We start from the raw sequence: 20,686 nt of genomic DNA on the forward strand, positions 1-20,686 counted from the left end.
TGGGAGTTCAGAGCTCCTTGAAGGATCCAGTGATTTTCTCTGGACCTGCAAGTTTCTTCCCTGAGCTCACGGTTTCTTTGTCTCATTCTGTGCTCAGTGTTTTCTCTGGACTGGTTTCTGCCCCTGTCACCCCAGCATTTGCCTGCTTTGACTCCTTATGTGTGGGTCTCCTTCTCTGAGACATTTGGCAAATGTACCTGACTTAAGAATGTTCTAGAAATACTCAACCACAAAATCACACCCCCTCCCCAATCTAAGTGGAGTCCAGGAGGAAACTCTGCTGTTATTCTGACTGATCACGCTTTTTATTTTATTTTTTCTGTTTTTTTTTTCATTTTATTTATTTTTACTTATTATTTATTTATTACTTTATAATACTGTATTGGTTTTGCCATACATTGACATGAATCCACCATTTCTTTTGTTTTTAGATTTTACTGAAGTATGGTTGATTTATAATTTTGTGTTAATTTCTACTATACAGAAAATGATTCAGTTATATATGTGTGTGTGTGTGTGTGTATACATTTTTTTTTGTATTCTTTCCCATCATGATTCATCACAGAATATGGAATATTCTGTACTGTCCAGTTGGACCTTGGTGTTTCTCCATTCTATATGTACTAGTTTGCATCTGCTAATCCCAAACTTCCACTCCACCCCTCCCCTGCCTCTCCTCCCCCTTGGCAACCACAAACCTGTTCTCTATGTCTATGAGTCTGTTTCTGTTCGGGTGACTCAGTGATAAAGATTCTGCCTGCAGTGCAGGAGATGCGGAAGATGCAGGTTCGATTCCTGGGTCAGGATGATCCCCCTGGAGGAGGAAGTGGCAGCCCACTCCAGTATTCTTGCCAGGGTAAATCCCACAGACAGAGGAACCTGGCGAGCTACAGTTCATGAGGTCGCAAAGAGTGGGACGCAACTGAGCACACACCCTCTGTTTATTTGTGTCATACTTTAGATTCCACAGGTCAGTGTTACCACATGGCGTTTGTCTTTCTCTTCCTAACTTACTTGTCTTAGTAGGATCATCTGTGCACTTATGTTAGTTTCACACCTTCTATTGGACTCACACAGTCATTCTACAACCTCTTTGCCTGCCCTTCCTCCCACTCTCCACAACTCTACTGGATGATACCTTCTGTCTCATCAAAGTTTGAGCATCATTTTTCCCATCCTAACTTACAGATGATGCTTTTGCTTACTGTTTCATAAGGACAATGCCAGCAATCACAAGCTCTCATCCTGTTCTTTACCAACCTAGCCCAGAACACCTGACCTGCCCGCCCGCCTGCCTGCCTCCTTCCTATTTCCTTTTGTCTGCATCTACTTACTGGGGTTCCAGCTCCCTGTCTCCCTCTCCTGCACCGTCTTAATTTTTTTTTTTAACCTCTTATTGGCACGTGTCCCTTAGCATACAAACAGACTATTATTTCTCCTTCTCCTGATCCCACATTCTCATCCAACCGCTGCGCCTGCCGTCTGCTCTCCACTCAGTGACTCCGCACAACCGTCCTTTGTGTTTGCTCTCTCCAATCTCTCTGATTTTATTCTCTCCTAAACTCACGCTTGCAAAGCTTTGTGTCCCCACCCCTCTCTACCAAAATCATGCCTGTAATGTCTCCAATGAACGCACACAGATGTCCCTCGGAATCCTATGGGACTGGTCCAGGACTGCCTTGGGTACCAAAGTCTGAGGATGCTCAACTTGAGTCTGTATATAAAATGATGTAGTACACATATGGCTAAGTCAAGTGTCTGATTCTCTGATCACACACGTCATCAGTGTTGGACAGAGCTCACCCTGTATCTCCTCCTGCTGCACTTTATCCACCTCTTCATAAATCATTACACTGTTTCCAGTTTCCTCCCACCTCAGTCCCCTTTACTGCTTCCTCCTTCTCTCTTGGACATGGAATTATGGGAGCATCACTAGGGTCATTCCCATTTTTAATCAAGACCTCTTTATCCAGGCTTGGAAGTAATGGTGCTCATCTCTTCCTCATCAACATTCATTCATCCTGCAAGCTCAGCCGGTTGCATGGCTTCTGTGGCTCAGAAATTTATCCAGCCCCTGTACCTAACCTGAGATCCTTTCTTGAATATCCAACTGCCTCCTCAGCCTTTCCATTTAAATTATGGAGTTACCTCCCAAGTACTCTCCTGAAGTCTGCTTTCAGCACAGCAGTGAACTAACCCTTTCCAGATATATTCAAATAACAACATGGCTCTGCTTGAAACTCTCCAATGGCTCCCCACCTGGGCTGCTAGAATTCAGTTCAGTCAGTTCAGTCACTCAGTCATGTCCAACTCTTTGCAATATTATGGGTTACAGCACGCCAGGCTTCCTTGTCCATCACCAACTTTCGGAGCTTGCTCAAACTCATGTCCACCGAGTCGGTGATGCCATCCAACCATCTCATCCTCTGTCATCCCCTTCTCCTCCTGCCTTCAGTTTTTCCCAACACCAGGGTCTTTTCTTTGCATCGGGTGGCCAAAGTATCTGAGCTTCAGCTTCAACATCAGTCCATCCAGTGAATATTCAGGACTGATTTCCTTTAGGATTGACTGGTTTGATATCCTTGAAGTCCAAGGGACTCTCAAGAGTCTTCTCCAACATTACAGTTCAAAAGCATCAATTCTTCGGCACTCAGCTTTTTTATAGTCCAACTCTCAGATCCATACATGACCACTGGAAAAACCATAGCTTTGACTAGATGGACCTTTGTTGGCAAAGTAATGTCTCTTCTTTTTAATATGCTGTCTAGGTTGGTCATAGCTTTTATTTGCCAGAATTAGCAAATAAAAATAATTGAATGACTATATGTATTATCATATTTGAATAATTAAGATCCTATTAGTTGTGGATGTATCTGCTTTTCTATACTGTAACAGTTTTCGTTTCAGCATTACCCCCTCAGTAGCCTTGTTGAAATCAGCTAAAAGAATGAGAATTTTTAGAGAAGGAGGTAGAGATGAAGAGAGTAAAGATGGTTTCAGAGCACAGGATACTTAGGGCAAAGGGTGGCAGAGTTGGGGAACAGGATAAGGACAAGACAGGAAACATGTGGGAAGATACCTAATCATGTACCTTGATCTTTAATAAACTCAACTGTCACTTGGCCTCTTCTGAGTATTGTAGAAAGTCTGGTATTTCTGCATGCAGAAAATACTGTTTTTTTTTTTTTTTATGATCCAGTGAGTTGACTCTGGTTGGAAGAGTTTTGCCTTTTGTATACATGTGATTGTTGCATTTTCTAAAATAACTTTTTAAATTTTTTTCTATATTTTTGGCCTTGTCAGCCTGCATACAGAATCCTAGCTCCCTGACCAGGGATCGAACACCCACCCCCAGCACTGGAAGAGTGACATATTAACCACGGAGCCACCAGGGAGAAGTCCCTGTTGCCCTTTTCCAAATAACTCTCAGCCCTTCTCACTTGCCAGACATAGCTGTCCAGTAACCCAGTTACTTAAGGCCAGATGTTCCCGTTCAAGAAGGGAAATGCATCTAGAAGGTGCCCTGCTTCTCAGAGTGATGACCAAAGGGGCTACTTCTAGAGGTTTATTAACCTTAAATTACGGAACACAGAGGAAGTCTCAGGCTGATTGTTCTCCAGTCTCAGACTGTTCGTGATGTCAATTCTTTTTTGTTTTACGGCTTAGCTCTCAGGGGCCATCATAGCCCCATGCTGTCAGGGCTCATTTCTACATTGTGCTACACACACTGAAAAATTGACAGTACAATAGACCACTGTATACACAAATGGTATAATCACATTTTTAACAATCTTCCCATTATGAACATTTTTTTTTACCTTTTTTATAAACATTTTTTATTTTAATTTTACTTCTTCTAATCATATTGCTACAAGCAATATTCTTGAATTGTACCTCTGATTATTTCCTTATGATAAACTTCTGAACATAAACTTACAAGATCTTAGAAAACAGGCATTTTTAAGGCTTGTGGAAAATATCATCCAACTGCCCTTCAGAAATGCTCTTATAATTTATTTCCATACAATTTATGGAAATAAATAAAACTACCTACAGCGGATATGAATTCTTCTGTCTTCAAATTCGTTTTCTTCAGTAGGCCTCTTGTTTTCTTATTGGAAATACACACAGTTGCTTTCAAGGCACTTAGTTTTGAAGAGTGTTGCAGTCCATATGCAGGGAACATTGATTTGCCCATCAGGAGCTCAGCTCAGTGGCTGTTCTTCTCCATCATTCTCGCCAAGCACCTGCATCATATAGTACAGTTTGCAGGACAGTGTTAGTTTCATCTGCCCATTTTCAAAGCCATGTCTCACTGACATCAGCAGAAGGAAAAGATTTCAGCTGTGTTTAGGAATAACAGTAGCAACGTTTCACAAAAATGTTCTCTTTTTTTCCCCACCTTGCATGATTTTTTTGACCTGCCTAGAGTTCCATGTAACACAGTTTCATCTTAGTGCAGTGACTGGTGTGAAAGAAAGAATGTGTAACTGCTTATACCTTTATGTTTTGAAAGTGTTGGGATGTGTGGACAGTCATGGAAGACTTTGTATCATTGGCTTCCCTGGTGGTTCAGTGGTAAAGAATCTGCCCGCAGTGCGGGAAACCCAGGTTTGATCCCTGGGTTGGGAAGATTCCTTGGAGAAGGGAATGGCTACCCACTCCAGTATTCTTGCCTGGAGAATTCCATGGACAGAGGAGACTGGCAGGATCACAAAGAATCAGACATGACTGAGTGACTAACGCTTTCAGATGTATCACAGAGTGATTAATAATGTAAAAGAAAAATGGCCTCACACTCCATAAAATAATTGTCCTTCGTATTTTCCTCCATAGCTGACTTGTTATTTTATAGAAATTTGTTTTAAAACACTGTCATATACTGTTGTTAAGATTTCAGTTACACGGTAGGCCTGATGAGTGAAATTTTGCATTTCTGCTTTTTAGATAAGCAGTTTGAATTCAGAAATCAGAAACTAGAGATGTTAGTTATGAACATTATTATACTTTTTTCAATTTTCTCAGCATAGAGTTATTCGTAGCCATGAACATACCCAGACTTGCACTTACTGAACTTGTTGCTCTAAATGCCCATTTCTCCCCTAAAACAGCTACTGAATATAAAGAAGTTTGAACAAGGATGTTCCCTGTGGGTTAGGGCAGGCTCTGATGTGCCCTGTCAGTGTTGTAAGGATATTGAGCCTGGTGTCAATGAACATGGATTAAATAGCTAAGTCACTCACTCCATACAACACAAAACAGCATAAATCAGGAACTAGACTTTTAAAAGTAATTGTTTATGTTGAGTAAAACTGACAAAACAGGGTTAATGAAATGTACAATTAAAAATGTATATGATAATTCCTTAAGTCTGTACAATAGCTCAATTTTTATTAAAATTTTCAATTATATTATTTTACTCAATTCTTTTACAATTTCCTAATAAAAGTAATATCATCCAGGCCTTAAACAGTGATCCTTACAGACACACACATAAATGACATGGTCACTGTGTAATCTATGGAAATGCTCCATCTTCTTGGGCTAGTGGGAATGGCTCTCCTGCTTTGAAGCAGAGACCATGGTTTACACCATCTGCCCTCTGAGGGAGGGCTAGAAAGGGGTGCCTTTCCCCTGATAGAAGGAAGGATGGCAGGAGAGTGTGAGTGGCAGATTTAAAGAAGCATAAGGACTATACAAAGGTTATGATTTCGGTAGAGACCTCTCCCGTTGAGCTTCACTGGTTATCTATAGCATCTTTCAAAACAGGCCATTTTTTTAAAAAATGTAATGTTTAAAAGAAGGTATATGTTTCAGAAAAAGTAAAATTTAAATAGTATTTTAACTATACTCTCTTGACCTTTTGTGGTAAAGCTGTATAAATTCAGTCAACAAAGGGAAAGGCAAAAACAGGCAGGCCAGCTAGAAGACTGTTACAGGTGGTGACTTGGATGTTAGGGTGGTAGCCACGGAAGTGGTGAAAAGTGGTCAGATCCTCTTTGGGGTGGTTGGTCCTGAGACCAACTTTGTGTTGGAAGCCATACTCCATCACCAGCTGGGTGTACTACCTATCACTCAACTCAGATTCCTCGGGTAAGAGGTCAGTCCCACAAAACTGCCTCCCTCCCCACGTCAGAAACTGTCACCTGGGCTTCTGACCGACCAGCTACAGTTGGGAGGTTCCAACAGCTTCCTCCATTTTGGACAGCAATAGTGAGTTCAGATGTCACCAGTACTCTGACTGACTGCCCAGAGATCAGAGGTCCCCACGACCCTCTCCTCAGATTCCGTTAATTTGTTATAATGGCTCACAGAACTCAGAGAAATATTTTGCTTACTAGATGATCAGTTTATTATAAAAGGATAAAACTCAAGAACAACCAGATAGAAAGAAGCTCAGGGTAAGGTATGGGGAAATGCCTCTGGGCTTCTATACACTAAGCTCATCTCTCTCCCAAAATGTCCACATGTTCACCCAGAGCTATCTGAACCCCACCCTTTGGGGTTTTCATGGAGGCTTCATTACATAGTCATGATCGATCAAACCATTGGCCATTGGCAGTACATTCACCCTCCTGCTTCTCTCCCTTCCCTGAAGGTGGCGGGGGGTGAGAACGGGGGGAGGACAAAGGGGAAGGGAGGTGACAAGAGACTCAAACCCCTAGTCACCTGGTTGGTTCTTCTGGCAATCAACCCCTCCTAGGTGCTGCCAAGAGTCACCTCATTAGCGGCAAAAGACACACTGCTCCCAGAAATTAAAAAGGTTTTAGGAACTCTGCAGAAACAGAATGAAGACCAAACCTGTATTTCTTACTGTAAATCATGCTATCAGAGATATTAACCCTTGTCTGACAGTAGAGCCGAGATAAGGTGGGAAGCGGGATGCAGGCAAAGAAGAGGAGCAGAGGACAACTCCACACAATTGTCCCTTTACCGTGGTAGCCACAGGTGCAAGCTAGCTACAAAGAGGAAGCTGGTGTTAGCATGTAAGTCACAGGGAATGTGCAAAGCTCCGTGAGGTAACACAAGGAAGGAATACAGGCAGAAGTTAGGTGAGGTCCAAGCCTGGAGGTGGGTGACTAGGAGCACCTGGCCAGCACGACCCAGGAGACTCATCTCTCCAGGTGGGAAGGATGGGTGGAGCCAGGTGTCAAGATGGACTCAGGAAATGTGCTGCAGGAGTCGGGGTGACAGCTGAAAGACAGCATACTTTCAGTTTAATCTTTCAGTTGTGTCCAACTCTTTGTGACCACGTGGACTGCTGCATGCCAGGCTTGCCTGTCCATCACTAACTCCCGGAGCTTGCTCAAACTCATGTCCATCGAGTCGGTGATGACATCCAACTATCTCACCTCTGTTGTCCCCTTCTCCTCCTGCCTTCGGTCTTTTGCAGCTTCAGGGTCTTTTCCAAAGAGTCAGTTTTAGCATTAGGTGATCAAAGTATTGTAGTTTCAGCTTCAGCATCAGTCCTTCCAATGAATATTCAGGAGTGATTTCCTTTAGGATTGACTGATTTGATCTCCTTGCAGTCCAAGGGACTCGCAACAGTCTTCTCCAACACCACAGTTCTCATACTTTATATCCATGCTAATTACTTCCATTAGATAATCTCACTTTTCCCCTCAAAGTGGGACTTCTTATTACTGTCCCCAGTCTAAGCTACTTGCTCACACTTTTTATATTTTCAAGTCATGTAAAAAAATTTTTATTGGAATATATTTGCTTTACAGTGTTGTGTTAATCTCTATTGTACAGTAATCGACTGTATGTATACATGCAACCCCTACCTCCTCAACCTCCCTTCCCCACTTCCCACCCTTCTAGGTCATCACAGAGCACTGAGTTGAGTTCCCTGTGCTATATATAGCAGCTTCCCACTAGCTGTCTGTTTTCCACATGGTTGTCAAGCTATTTTAAAATAAATTACTCTGGACTAATTTTTTGCCCCAAGTATGATCTCCTACCCATACAATATTTGAATGAGGTTGAGGGTCTTGGAAGAAAAGTTGTGACCAACCTAGATAGCATATTCAAAAGCAGAGATACTACTTTGCCGACTAAGGTCCGTCTAGTCAAGGCTATGATTTTTCCTGTGGTCATGTATGGATGTGAGAGTTGGACTGTGAAGAAGGCTGAGCACCGAAGAATTGATGCATTTGAACGGTGGTGTTGGAGAAGACTCTTGAGGGTCCCTTGGACTGCAAGGAGATCCAACCAGTCCATTCTGAAGGAGATCAGGCCTGGAATTTCTTTGGAGGGAATGGTGCTGAAGCTGAAACTCCAGTCCTTTGGCCACCTCATGCGAAGAGTTGACTCATTGGAAAAGACTCTGATGCTGGGAGGGATTGGGGGCAGGAGAAGAAGGGGACGACAGAGGATGAGATGGATGAATGGCATCACTGACTTAATGGACATGAGTCTGAGTGAACTCCGGGAGTTGGTGATGGTCAGGGAGGCCTAGTGTGCTGCGATTCATGGGGTCGCAAAGAGTCGGACACAACTGAGCGACTGAATTCAACTGAACTGAACTGAGGGTCTTATCCGACTATTCAGTTTATTGAACAGATCATTGAAAATATCCACTAATATAGATGCCATTTCTCAGCTAGGTCCCCACAAAACATTCTGCAAGTTACCCTTAATGGCTGTTAAATATTTTATTGAATAAATATTTAACTGCAAGGGAAATTTCTGTAAGAAAGAGCCTTAAGGATTCTTGTTTGTGTTGCACAAGGGTTGCGTGGAAGGCATGGTTTTCTTTTAACACTTCTTAGCTTGCCTCCTTTTTCATCCAACGTTCCTTTCTGTTAGTCTTTTCTTGAGAACTGAAATAAGCAAATCCATAAGTATTCAGTATAATAAGATTAGGGGGAAATTATTGTCAAACACTAGTAGCTGCTAGATGTTGTTTCAGCTTTTTAAGGCCTGTCACATATTTTGATTCAGAGGAATCATTTTTAAGATCACAATAGGAAAAAAAACCTTCATTTTCGCTTCCCACTGATGCCATTGTGAAAATGCTATGTAACTATCCTATGGATCCTAGCTTTCAGTCTAGATTGTTACTGTTAATTCACAGTTTTACCTCAGGAGTGGAAACCTGTTCCAGTTCCCCAGCCTGCAGTCAGCTGTCTTGGAAGGCCTGGTTTCTGGGGGACCTTCCCCCCTGAGGTGCTGGCAGGAGGTGGAAACCCTTTAAGTGGGGTGACTATAGACCAGGAACTTTAGGTCAGGAGGAGTGGGGATAATGGTGTTGTGATTGCAAGTCTAGTCAGATGGTGGTTTTTTTGCACTGATTGGAACATGGGGCCAGTAACAGTCTCATCCATTAATTTAGTATGAAACTGCTTCTAACATAAACATTTGCCTTTTTTTTTTTTACGTTTTCAACAAAGCCAGCCATCTCTTTTTCCATATTTGGGCCCAGGCAGAACAGGGCTGCAACTCAGGGTTTGCCTGAAACCAGGAAAGCAAGGTTTGAGCCTTGAAATGACAGCTTTTAAGTGCTGGAGGATAAACATGATTCTCTTTTCAGCCTGGATGGTCGCTGGGATTGGCTGTGTAGACAAACGAAGGTTTATTCCATGGCCAAGCTCTCTGAGTAAGAGCCGCTCAGTCTTACAACTCAACGTGAATGCAACTGGCCACTTTCCCGAGGATTTATCACTTAAATATATAATCTGCATCACTCACCCAGTATTAAAACATCTGTTCTTGAGTATGAATGCAAACATCTGATTTTCTTTGCTAGCTTAAAACTAATTTAAAAACCTAACCCAGATAACTTTGGGGATGGATTCAGATATGAGCAGGAGGAAGAAGCGTGTTTAAGTGAATTGTTCCATAGCATTCTTGTGTCTTTACAGCACCTCCCGTCAGTCATTCCTGGCAGAAATTTTTGTCTGCAGGCACTGTTTCTTAAGCTCTTTGAAAGGCAGCCCTGTGCTCAATATATCAGCTTGACATGATGTAACTGAGATTGGATGATGTAAGACAAGGCTGCAAAAGGCTGAGTGCTTTTTCCTCTTCCCTTACCTGGATGATTATTTTGTTGTTCTTTGGTGTTTTAATTACTACAACAATTAAACCTAATCTGCATTCCTAATACTTCTGTCAGGTATGATTGAAGTGAAGGCTCCTTATCAGTTTGAAATGTCCTGTATGCCTGGCTAGAAAAACTGCAGCATAAATCTTTGCAGGTCTTAAACATTTGCAGCAGTTGCTATGCTACTCAAGGTAAACATTGGTATGTGTGTGTTTGTCCAAGGAACGTTCATTGTCAATCTTATATTTTTAAGATGGCGCTCGCCAGAGAAATCCTAATAAAAAGACAAGCTCTTTTTTTTTTTTTGAGATAAGTGTTTATCGTAGAATTACAAGCAGTTCAGATAGTACTATTCCAAATAGGAAGTTAGCTTTTTTTTTCTGAAAACAGAGATGATAATTAATGCAAAAGATATCTAAGGTAGCCATCAAAATACAAAACCACCAATATGCTGATTTTTAAATGAACCTGTAGAAGTCAACAGAGGAACTAACTTGCTGTCTTGAGCTTATAACACCCATCCACGTGGGCCTTACCTCATCCAAACCCATGGGCTATCTGTTATGTTTCAATAATGAAAGTAGAAATATATTTGTTTTTCATTTGTTCTTTCCTACTAAGTTCCCTTTTTATGGTCCACACTCATCAGGATTTGTTTGAACATTGTTGAGTTGCTTATGTGATTCTTGATAGCAAATTCTCAGTTTGGCTTTGTTTTGGCAAAGGGAAAAAGTCTCTCCTGCGAAACAGAATACTTGGCGTGTAAACGTTAAGCTTCCCAAGAGCGAGAATTTTGGTCTGTTTTGCTCACAGAGCCCACGTGATGGGCTTTTTAATAAATGTTTGTTAAATGACTTAATGGACATGGTATAACATTAACCTCTGTTTGCTGCTGTAATCAATATTAAGTCGGGAATTTCATGACAGTGTGTTTTAGTCTGCCAGGACTGCTGTTAACAAAGTACCACAGGCTGGGTGGCTTAAACTTCAAATTGATTTTCTCACAGTTCTGAAAGCTGGAAGTTGGAGATCAAGGTGTCAGCAAGATTGGTTTCTTACGAGGCCTCTTTCCTTGGCTAGTAGACAGCCACCTTCTCCCGGTGCCTTCAAGTGGGCTTTCCTTTCTGCATGTCTGTGTCCAAATGTCCTGTTCTGTGAAGGACTTCTTCCTACAAATTGCTTCTTCTTTCAAACCCAGAACCCAGAATTGCTAGATCAAATGGCAGTTCAATTTTTCTTTTTTTGCTAACCTTCCCTACTGTTTTCTGTAGTGGCTAAACAAATTTACATACCCACTAACAGTTCATAAGGATATTTTGGAAATGACACAAAAAGTACAACACCCGAAGCAAAAATCAAACGAGGAGGACTTTATTGAACTAAAACCAAATCTTCTGTACATTAAAAGTGAAGTGAAGTCACTTGGTCATGTCTGACTCTGCGACCCCATGGAATGTAGCCTACCAGGTTCCTCCACCCATGGGATTTTCCAGGCAAGAATACTGGAGTGGGTTGCCATTAAGCTACTCAGAATCAAAAGGCAACCTGTGAAATGGGATAAAACATGTGCATACCAGATATTGGATAAGGTGTTGATATACAAAATGTGTAGAGAACTCATGAAACTCAATAACCAATGAAACAATACAAAAATCCAACTTTAAGATGGGCAGAGAAGTTTAATAGAAATTTTTCCAAAGAAGACAGACAGATGGCCAACAGTACATGAAAAGATGCTGAACATCACTCACCATTTGGGAAGTGTATACCAAAGCCACAGTGAACTGTCACCTCACGCCTGTTAGGACGGTCATCGTCAAGAAGACAAGAGATGGAGGTGTTGGCGAGAGTGGGGAGAAAACGGACTCTCTTGTATCCTGCAATGACATAGAATTTTTAATTTAAAGGAAGGAAAGAAAATTAAAGGCTCTGGGTGTAGCAGCCCTGCTTTACAGAAGGGAAAACTGAGGCTCTCATGAGTTACAGTATTTGTGGAAATTCCTTCTCCTGACCTAGTAGCTCCAGGAGAGGGAAATTCCCTTTCCTGACGTAGTAGCTCCTCACAGGATCTTTGCTCACATCATGTCGCCACTCAGACTGACCTTCTTTGAGGACTTGAGAAACTTCATCTTGTGTAGGATCATGACTCATGATCCTGACATTCTAGAAATGGTTGGACAGGACAATTCATTGCACAGAGATTTCAGATCTCTTTTCTCCTCTTTCACAATCTGTCTTTGCAAAGTTCTGTGCCCAAAAAGGTCTAGGCTGGTATTAAGTTCTGCATTGGGAAAGATTGAAGGCAAATGGAGAAGGAGGCAGCAGAGGATGACATGGTTAGACAGCATCACTGACTCAATGAACATGAATTTGAGCAAACTCCAGGAGATGGTGGGGGACAGAGGAGCCTGGCCTGCTATAGTCCATGAAGTCCCAAAGAGTGGAACATGACTTAGCGACTGAACAACAATAGGATTAGGTTTTCCACTACGTTATTGCTGCAACGCTGCAGTTAATAGCAGAAAAGCCCTTTTCTGGCTTATTGAAGTAGGGATATTGATTTAGCTAGTACATTACAGAAACCAGAAAACTCTGCTTACCATTTCTGGCCGTTGTCATCCACTGAGTAGTCTCAGCACGATCCAAAGCCTAGAAGTAGGTGTCTGTTTCCATAGTGACTAAAGGAACTGTTCAAGCCACTCTGCTCAATTATGTCTTTTTTTAATTTTGTTTTTAATTGGAGGATAATTACTTTACAATATTGTGATGGCTTCTGCTATACATCTGCATGATTCAGCCACCTAGGTATACATACGTCCCCTTTCTCTTAAGCTTCCCTTACACCTACCTCCCCACCCCACTCCGCTAGGTATTTTTATACAGCAGAGGTATTGTTAGAACTTGCTAGACACTTAAAATGGGAGAAAGGCTCTGAGCTTGTACTAGAAAGTGGAGTTTTGGGTTCAAGGAGAAATTAAAAATTAAAAACGGTAGAAGATATCTTTCCCTCTAACTTCGTTTTTTTTTCTGCTGCTCTCCCTTTTCTCTGAAAATCCCTTTGGACTACTTAGAAAAGCAGAACCTCAAAAGTGAACAATCTGAATGTTCCTTGAACCAGTGGGTGGGTGACAGTCATGAGAAAGCCCTTAAAAAAGAAAAGCACCACTTCCTCTCTTCTGTCCCAGAGATTGAATGTTTGAATCCAAGGGGAAGTAAGTTAATTCTCCCCTCCTCTTTTTTTTTTCTTTAGATGGGGACTTCCCTGTGTGCCTACATGTATGCATGTGTGTGTGGTTATCTTTTTTAAGCATTATTTTAAATTATATCTTTAAAAGTGTGGACACTTAGCACCAATATCTGCATGCAGTAACATTTATCAGGTGGTTTGGTTCCCTTGGTCACTTGAGGGGACTGTTATTCAGATACCTCATTGAACTCAGGATGTGCATGTTCTGTTTGTCCAACATTACAGAACTATTTTGTTTTTCTTTTACTGTATAGCTACTTTAAACTTTATCTCAGCAGTACTGATTTTAGTTGGAACTTTTCATTGTTCTTGAAGGAATTCACTACATTTCCAACAGACTTGGAAGCAAAATAAGTCAACTCCAGAACATATATAATCCTATATCCTGCCTAAAATATACATCCATAACCTGACACTTTAATCAATAATATATTGATTCATTTTGTGTTGGCTTTCTATACATTTATTCTCTGTATGTAGATTGACACAATTGATTTGTTTCATCATAGTCATGAGCCATAACTCAATTATTCTTTGAGTAATACACATTTTGGCTGATAGTTTGAAATTTTTCAAAAACATGGCATCAACTTTTTCACTTTATAAACTACATCAATATTAACCAAATTGATTAACCTAGTAATGAGCACTTTTATTAGATAATTGCTTATTTATATATAAATCACAGTAGTACTCTGTCAAAGCAATTTTTCATTTCTTAGACAAAACATTCTGGTAGTAAAGAGGAATATATTAAATTTCGTTTTTACTCTTAAAAGTTGGTTATTATAATGAAAAACATCTTAGTGCTAATAGTTGAGCCAGAATTTTGACATTCTTGAAAGTAGATCTTTAAAATAAGAACGAAATCAATGTTGAGCAAAAGTCAACAGATTCGTATCTACTGATCAGCCTTTATAAACCCACTACCACCACCACCAGAGGCAAGAGGGGCTCTGGACCCACGAAGCTATGAGTCCCAACAGAGGCTGGTCTGCCCCAGAGAATGAATGCCCTTTTTTCTGAATGACAGTGGAGCTTCTGCTTTTCAACCCCTGTGCCCACAGGACAGTCCAGAGACGGGGTCTTTTCCAGATTAACACAATTGCTGTATTGAGGGCAGCCATGGCTCTGTTACTGGAGAAGTTTTCATGGATGAGTTGGGTTTCAAGGAAGGCTGTTATAAATGGTCAAGATTTATTATGCAGATCACAAGACAGAGTTGTGCTCACGGGAGCAGGGCAACAGCATTAGCAAGGGTACAGGTCAAGGTCAGGAATATGACATGTGCAGCAGTCAGTAAGGAGACTAGATTGATTGGGACAAAATGTGCTTGTCTTTGATGAGTGGAGGATTAGATGAGAAAGGTGAGTGAGGGTCAGGTGGTGAGGCTCCTGAGTACAGTGTAAGGAATTTGAATGTTATCCTCCAGATGAGAAATCACTCTAGGCACTTGTCCAGATTCATCCCATGATCGGCGATAGCTTATTTTAGGTAGATTAACCCAGGGTTATGCAGCATAGGATAAAAGGAATAAGGGAAGATTGAAGACAAGGAGACAGATTTACAGGCTCCTAAATATAGTCCATGGTTTTCAGCTTCTGCCTGAGATCTGAGTAATGAAGATGAAAAGGAAGAGCTGATATAATAGTGTTTTTTTTAATTACGGCAAATGTTACCATTTTTACCTGATCTCCAAAAAGAATCCATACTTATTATAAAAAATGCTTAAAATACACAGTTACAACTGAGCAACTAAACTGAACTGAAACTGAAGGAAGAAAATGAAATTCACCTGTTGTCATATACATTAAAACTGCATATGAATACTCTTGACATTTTAGGCATTTTTAATTTTTTGTTTTGTTTCAAAGTATGTGAGTTGAAATCATGGTAAAATAATGCTAAGTTTGATAGCGCTTGGATTACTTATCATTTACTATGTTTTAGACATTTATTTCTTAGTAAAAAATTTTAGAGGACTGCATTTTTATTGCAGTATGCTTGACTTACAATGTTATGTCAGTTTCTAGTATATAGTAAAGTGAATTATATATGTATGTATATGTATACATACAAATATACGTATATATCGATAGTCTTTTCTGTTATGGTTTATTGCAGGATATTGAGTATAATTTCCTGTGCTATATAGTGTGTGTATGTGTTAGTCACTCAGTCGTGCCTGACTCTTTGCGACCCCATTGACTGGAGTCCACCAGGCTCCCCTGTCCATGAGATTTTCTGGGCAAGAATACTGGAGTGGGTTGCCATTTCCTTCTCCAGGGGATCTTCCCAACCCAGAGATCGAACCCAGGTCTCCTGCACTGCAGGCAGATTCTTTACCGACTGTAGGTCCTTATTATTTATCTAGTTTATATATAATGACATGTATCTATTAATCCTAAACTCTTAATTTATCCTTCATCCTCTTTGGTAACTATAAGTTTGTTTTCAATGTCTGTAAGCCTATTTCTGTTTTGTAAATACGTTCATTTGTATCAATTTTTAGATTCCATGTGTGAATGATATCATATGGCATTTGTCTTTCTCTGTCTGACTTATTTCACTTAGTATGACAGCCTCTAGGTCCATCCATATTGCTGCAGAGAACAGTATTTTGTTCTTTTCATGGCTGAGTAATATTCCACTGTATACATGTACCACATCTTCTTTATCCATTCATCTGTCAATGGACATTTAGATTGCTTCCACATCTTACTAGAGAACCTCATTTTTAGTGTCTGTCCCACTATTTCAGATTATGAGTGCAAGGTTATTAGCTATTCCACTATTGTAAGTCTAGATTTTTGTTATTATGAATTTTACTGTAATAAACATCAGTCAGTGTAAATGCTTTATTTCATACTATTCCTTTTCCTTCCTCTGTAAGTAAATACATAAATTTTAAATGTGAGGTGGAGCATTTGTTCCTGTATTTATTTTGTCTATTTTGATTTCAGTTCTGGTCTACCACACCTCACCCTTAGTCCACTTTAAAAACCGGGGAAGGGGATATTACTTTTGAACTTTTATTGAAATTATTGTCTTATTTTGATGCTTGTCATTTAAAATGGTGTATTTTAATCCATACCTGAGCATTTTAGGTTGTTTTGATTTGCTCCTTTTCAGCACTGATGAATTGACATTCCTGCACACATACTTCATATGCACAAATAAAAGGCTATAACCTCGAAAGTGAATTATAGGGACATGGGATGTATCCATCTTCAACTCTAGTATCCTGTGCATATTAGTTACATCAACTACAGTGGTGCCAATTAATACTCACTTCTGCAGGCAGAGCAGAGAAATTTCATTTCAGTCATATCCTTGGCAATCCTTTCTTTTAAATGTTCACCAATCTCCTATAAGTGAAATAGTATCTCTTTTGTGTGTATGATGTCTAGTGGCCATTCAAACTTCTTGTCTGGAATTTACCCATTTTCTATTGACTTTGTTTTATTTCTCTATCCTGTGGCAAGTATGTGGTTTGCCAAGGTATTCTCCCAGTGTCTGTATTTTAACTCTGCTTATTTAAAAATTTTAGGCAAATTTATCAAAGTTCTCTTTTATGATTTGGATGTTTCCTATCTTGATTAACAAGTTCTTCTCCAATGTCAAAGGTGTTTCACTTACAATTTATTCATATTCTTCATGGATCAATCACTTTATATTAAAGTTTTCATTCCTCTGACAATCATTAATAAACCCACCAGGTGATTTCCAAGAATCAGGAAGATGAAAAGTGGAAAACGAAGGAAAAAAGTGATAAACTCTTTTAAGGCTTCCACTGTTAAGTCCATAACTGGACCACAGAGGCATCCTCTGTTTTGTGTAACAGCAGGTACCCACACCCACCATGGTCTGTGTTAACAAAAGTGGATGTCTTCCCTATTGAAAATCCTCCATAGAAACACCATCCAAGTTCATCGACATGAAATCTTTGCAAAGTATCAATTATTACTGGTCATTGAGGTTGAATAAAATTTCACTTCCCTGTGTTTTCAGCCATAGTCTCACTACCTAACCCCGTGCCTGAGTCCAGTGGTCATTTTTAAAACAGAGTCCACCTAACGCTGGCTTCATTTTCCTTTCAGCAGCTCACAGAAACTGTGAGTCCATCCTCGCTGCCCGCCTCAGCCTTGCCACTGGACCTCCTGAATAACGCCGTCACTGCCTTTAGCACCTTGGAAGACCTCATTCGGTATCTTGAACCAGACAGATGGCAATTAGACTTAGAAGATCTCTACAGGCCCACTTCTTTGCAACTGCTGGGCAAGAATTTCGTGTTTGGAAGAAAATCCAGAGGTAAGCTCTCTCTTCAGATTAGAACCTCATCTAATTTTCTTAGCAGCTCATGTTTTGGATTCTTCTGCCATACCGTCTAATGAGTAGAGTTTAAAATTCTTCCTTGATAACGTTAAATGCTCCATTTTCTTAATATTTGAGCATATTTACATATTAAATGAAAATGCACATAAAAGGAGACTCTTCTGACTGCGTATGGGAGATTTAAGAGATGCTTTTGCTGAAAATGCCTGTTATTTCTTTAATTCAAAAATATCATGTTGATGAAGTCCTCTGTTACTTTTCACAAGAATTGTTGCTTATTCAAACAATATTTGGTGTATATTAAATTAGAGATTCAGCAGAAATTACCATAGTTGCTGAGCCATGTTCGGGGCTAGAAAAGGGGAAAGCTCTATTAAAATCTTTGTCTAGCATGTCTCCTGAAACAGAATTATATCCATTTCCATTTCCTAAGCCTAGAAACTTTTCTAAATACTATGAAAAATAACCATGGCTCCCCAGAAAACAGACCTAGTAGTTTCCAAGATAGGAATCACTGTAAGAAAATAATGTTCTAAAAGAACTCACACCATGATGATTCTTCCTCTGTATAAATATGTTTGAAATGATCACTTTTGACTACATGAGTGTATCTCCTTCCAAGAGTTAAAGTGTTGATAATTAAACTTAATTCCATATAGTCAAGAAATTAGAAATAATGGTAACAGAATTTGCTCTAAGGTCTGCTAACTTTCCTAGTAACACTAACATTGGAAAGCATCCCTGTCAGACACAAATGAAAATGCAACTGTCTAATTATAATACCCTCAGAAAATCTGTTTCAGTCTGGCAGATACTTAAAATCTACCTAGAGTCTTTTACAAATGGAAGAACAGTCTGTAGAATGTCTATAGAAAGCAGAATATTTAGTTAATTTGAGCAACTCACAGGGGCAGATTGCATCAGACGTGTTCTTCAGAAAGAAACCCTATTCCCACCCTTTCCTCCTTAGAGCTGCACCCCTTCTGATCAGGACCTTCCATCTCAGCAGATCCTGTTGAGACTTGCCCAGCATGGTATTCTGCTGGGCCAGCAGCCCCGGTTCCCTCTCAACAATATTGGAAATCTTGTCCAGAGGCAGCCGAATCTTGTCCAGATCCTGAAAGCTGTTACATATTTTACAAGATGTGATCTTGATGAATAACTCACCAACAGCACTTCCCTTCCCTCCTGCTCAAGAACGGGAAGATGGAGATTTGTGAGGCTGGCTGCAACGCCCCTGAATACATCCTTTGTTAGCAAATTTGGAGTAGATTATCGAGTGGATCTGTAAGAAGCAGAGGGAGTCAGCTGGGTTCTGAGCTCAGATCGAGTTTTTTGACAGCTGTTCTTGGGATGGGAACCTGCAAATCTCCCCTCCAGCCATGCCCATGTGCCTGTATCTCTCCACGTGGTGCTCAGTGATGATTTGGCCAGAGGCTAGGGTGTATTTAAAAGACCCAGCATTGAACCAGATCTTTCAAATATTCATTTAACACTTTCCAAATTGAAGCCCTTTGCAGTTTGCCAAATCTATTAACTTTTTAAGCATACGGTAAGTGTGAGAAAAGCAGTGTATATTTTTGGAACTTTACATAAACTAAAATGCAGGTGTGGGATAACATCTATGTAGACAAAACCAACTCCCTCCCAGAGTCTCTCTACAAAGGAACGAGGAGTAAAACGTTTAAAAGCTTCTAATTAGACATCGAAAGAGATTTTCCATAGAATAAACATATCACAGTGTTACCACATTCATCTTAGAAAGACCACCCTCAGATTGCAATACAGTCAGAATTTCCCTGGGCTGAATGTCTTAAAAGAATGAACACTGACCAAGTAAAATGTGATCATGGTGGGTTTTTTTCTTTTTCTTTTTCTTAACCAGTGTTCTTTTTAGTAAAACTTGTAATATTTATGAATCTGAACAAGGAAATAGGTATTAGAAAAACAGTGTTCATTGATGACAAGCTTCACATCTTCATTCTTTAGAAAGACAAGCTCATGCATGCATCATCTTAGTAGTCACAAAAAGAAAATAAAGCATCTGAAGGCTAAGTTTACTTTACAAATATTTTGTAGAGGGAAACTTCATAATAGTAAAGTTAAACAAAAGTGTGTGTTCATGCATGATCTTTCTCTGTTTTTCTTCCTTTTTTTTTGGCTTAGGTATTCTACACAATATTTGATGAATTCATGACACCAATTATAGTTACATGACTTATTTTGATGAAGCTTAGATGAGTTTGAAGTCCTAGCAGTAGGAAGCATAAATTTCAAATAACATATGCTAAATTTAAAGTCCTTATTTAGCCTAGAGTAGACTGCATTCATGTCTTTCCGTTTCTTTATTTTCCCTTTCATCCTCCAATTCAGTGTATTCATTCATATCTTCCTACTACAGAAAAGAAAAACTCATTTTTTTTAAAGTCAGGCTTAACTAGTACTTAAAAAGGGCTTTTGACTTTTGTGTCAAACATGATAGATGAGTGGAAGCTAAGTTGAAAGTCTGTTTAAATTTTCACATTGTAGCAGGTATCATAACTTGGTTCACTTGGTAAATCCATCTAACCTTTATTGTGGTTAAGTAAACATTTTAAAGGGAACATATACAGTCTCATTTTCTAGTTGCATGAAATAGTATGTTTAAAACTCTTTGAGGTAGATGAATATCCTTTGAAAGCTAAGAGCTTCATTCACATTCTAAAGAAGTATAAATCTTAAATAAGCATTAAAAACTTTGGCAACTGACTTTTGTATGTGTGTGTCTGTTTTAGGTTTTCTCGCTTCTTGCCTAGATATTAACTTCTAGAGAAAAGATTCAAAGACGCTCCTATATAGCGTTGACAGTTAAAGAGCAGAATGTACATAGACTGTTAGTCCAGCAAAATGAAATCAGATAAAACAGGTGACATCACTTAACCTAATTATCTCATTAATTTTATTAGAACGAAGTTGGTCTTTAATGGCACTTAAAAGAATGAATTCATTTCCTCTTCATATTTAAAAGTTTTACTTACACAGGATCATTTTTCAGATGAAAGGGAAAACTTTAGATACTC

General features: G+C 39.7%; 1 protein-coding gene across 2 annotated transcripts in view; it reads left to right on the top strand.

Moving 5' to 3' along the window:
• PDGFC (platelet derived growth factor C) overlaps window positions 1–20,686 on the top strand; it is a 241,276-nt gene that overhangs the window by 207,912 nt on the left and 12,678 nt on the right. The window contains exon 4 of one of the 2 annotated variants that reach the window (XM_040251479.1): window positions 17,393–17,603. In XM_040251479.1, the coding sequence (XP_040107413.1) occupies window positions 17,393–17,603 (211 nt within the window). The remainder of the gene's footprint in view (window positions 1–17,392; window positions 17,604–20,686) is intronic. The other variant, XM_040251480.1, reaches the window with a different exon arrangement.

This window comes from Oryx dammah, unplaced genomic scaffold, assembly GCF_014754425.2.
Source record: "Oryx dammah isolate SB20612 unplaced genomic scaffold, SCBI_Odam_1.1 HiC_scaffold_12, whole genome shotgun sequence".
NCBI lineage: Eukaryota > Metazoa > Chordata > Mammalia > Artiodactyla > Bovidae > Oryx > Oryx dammah.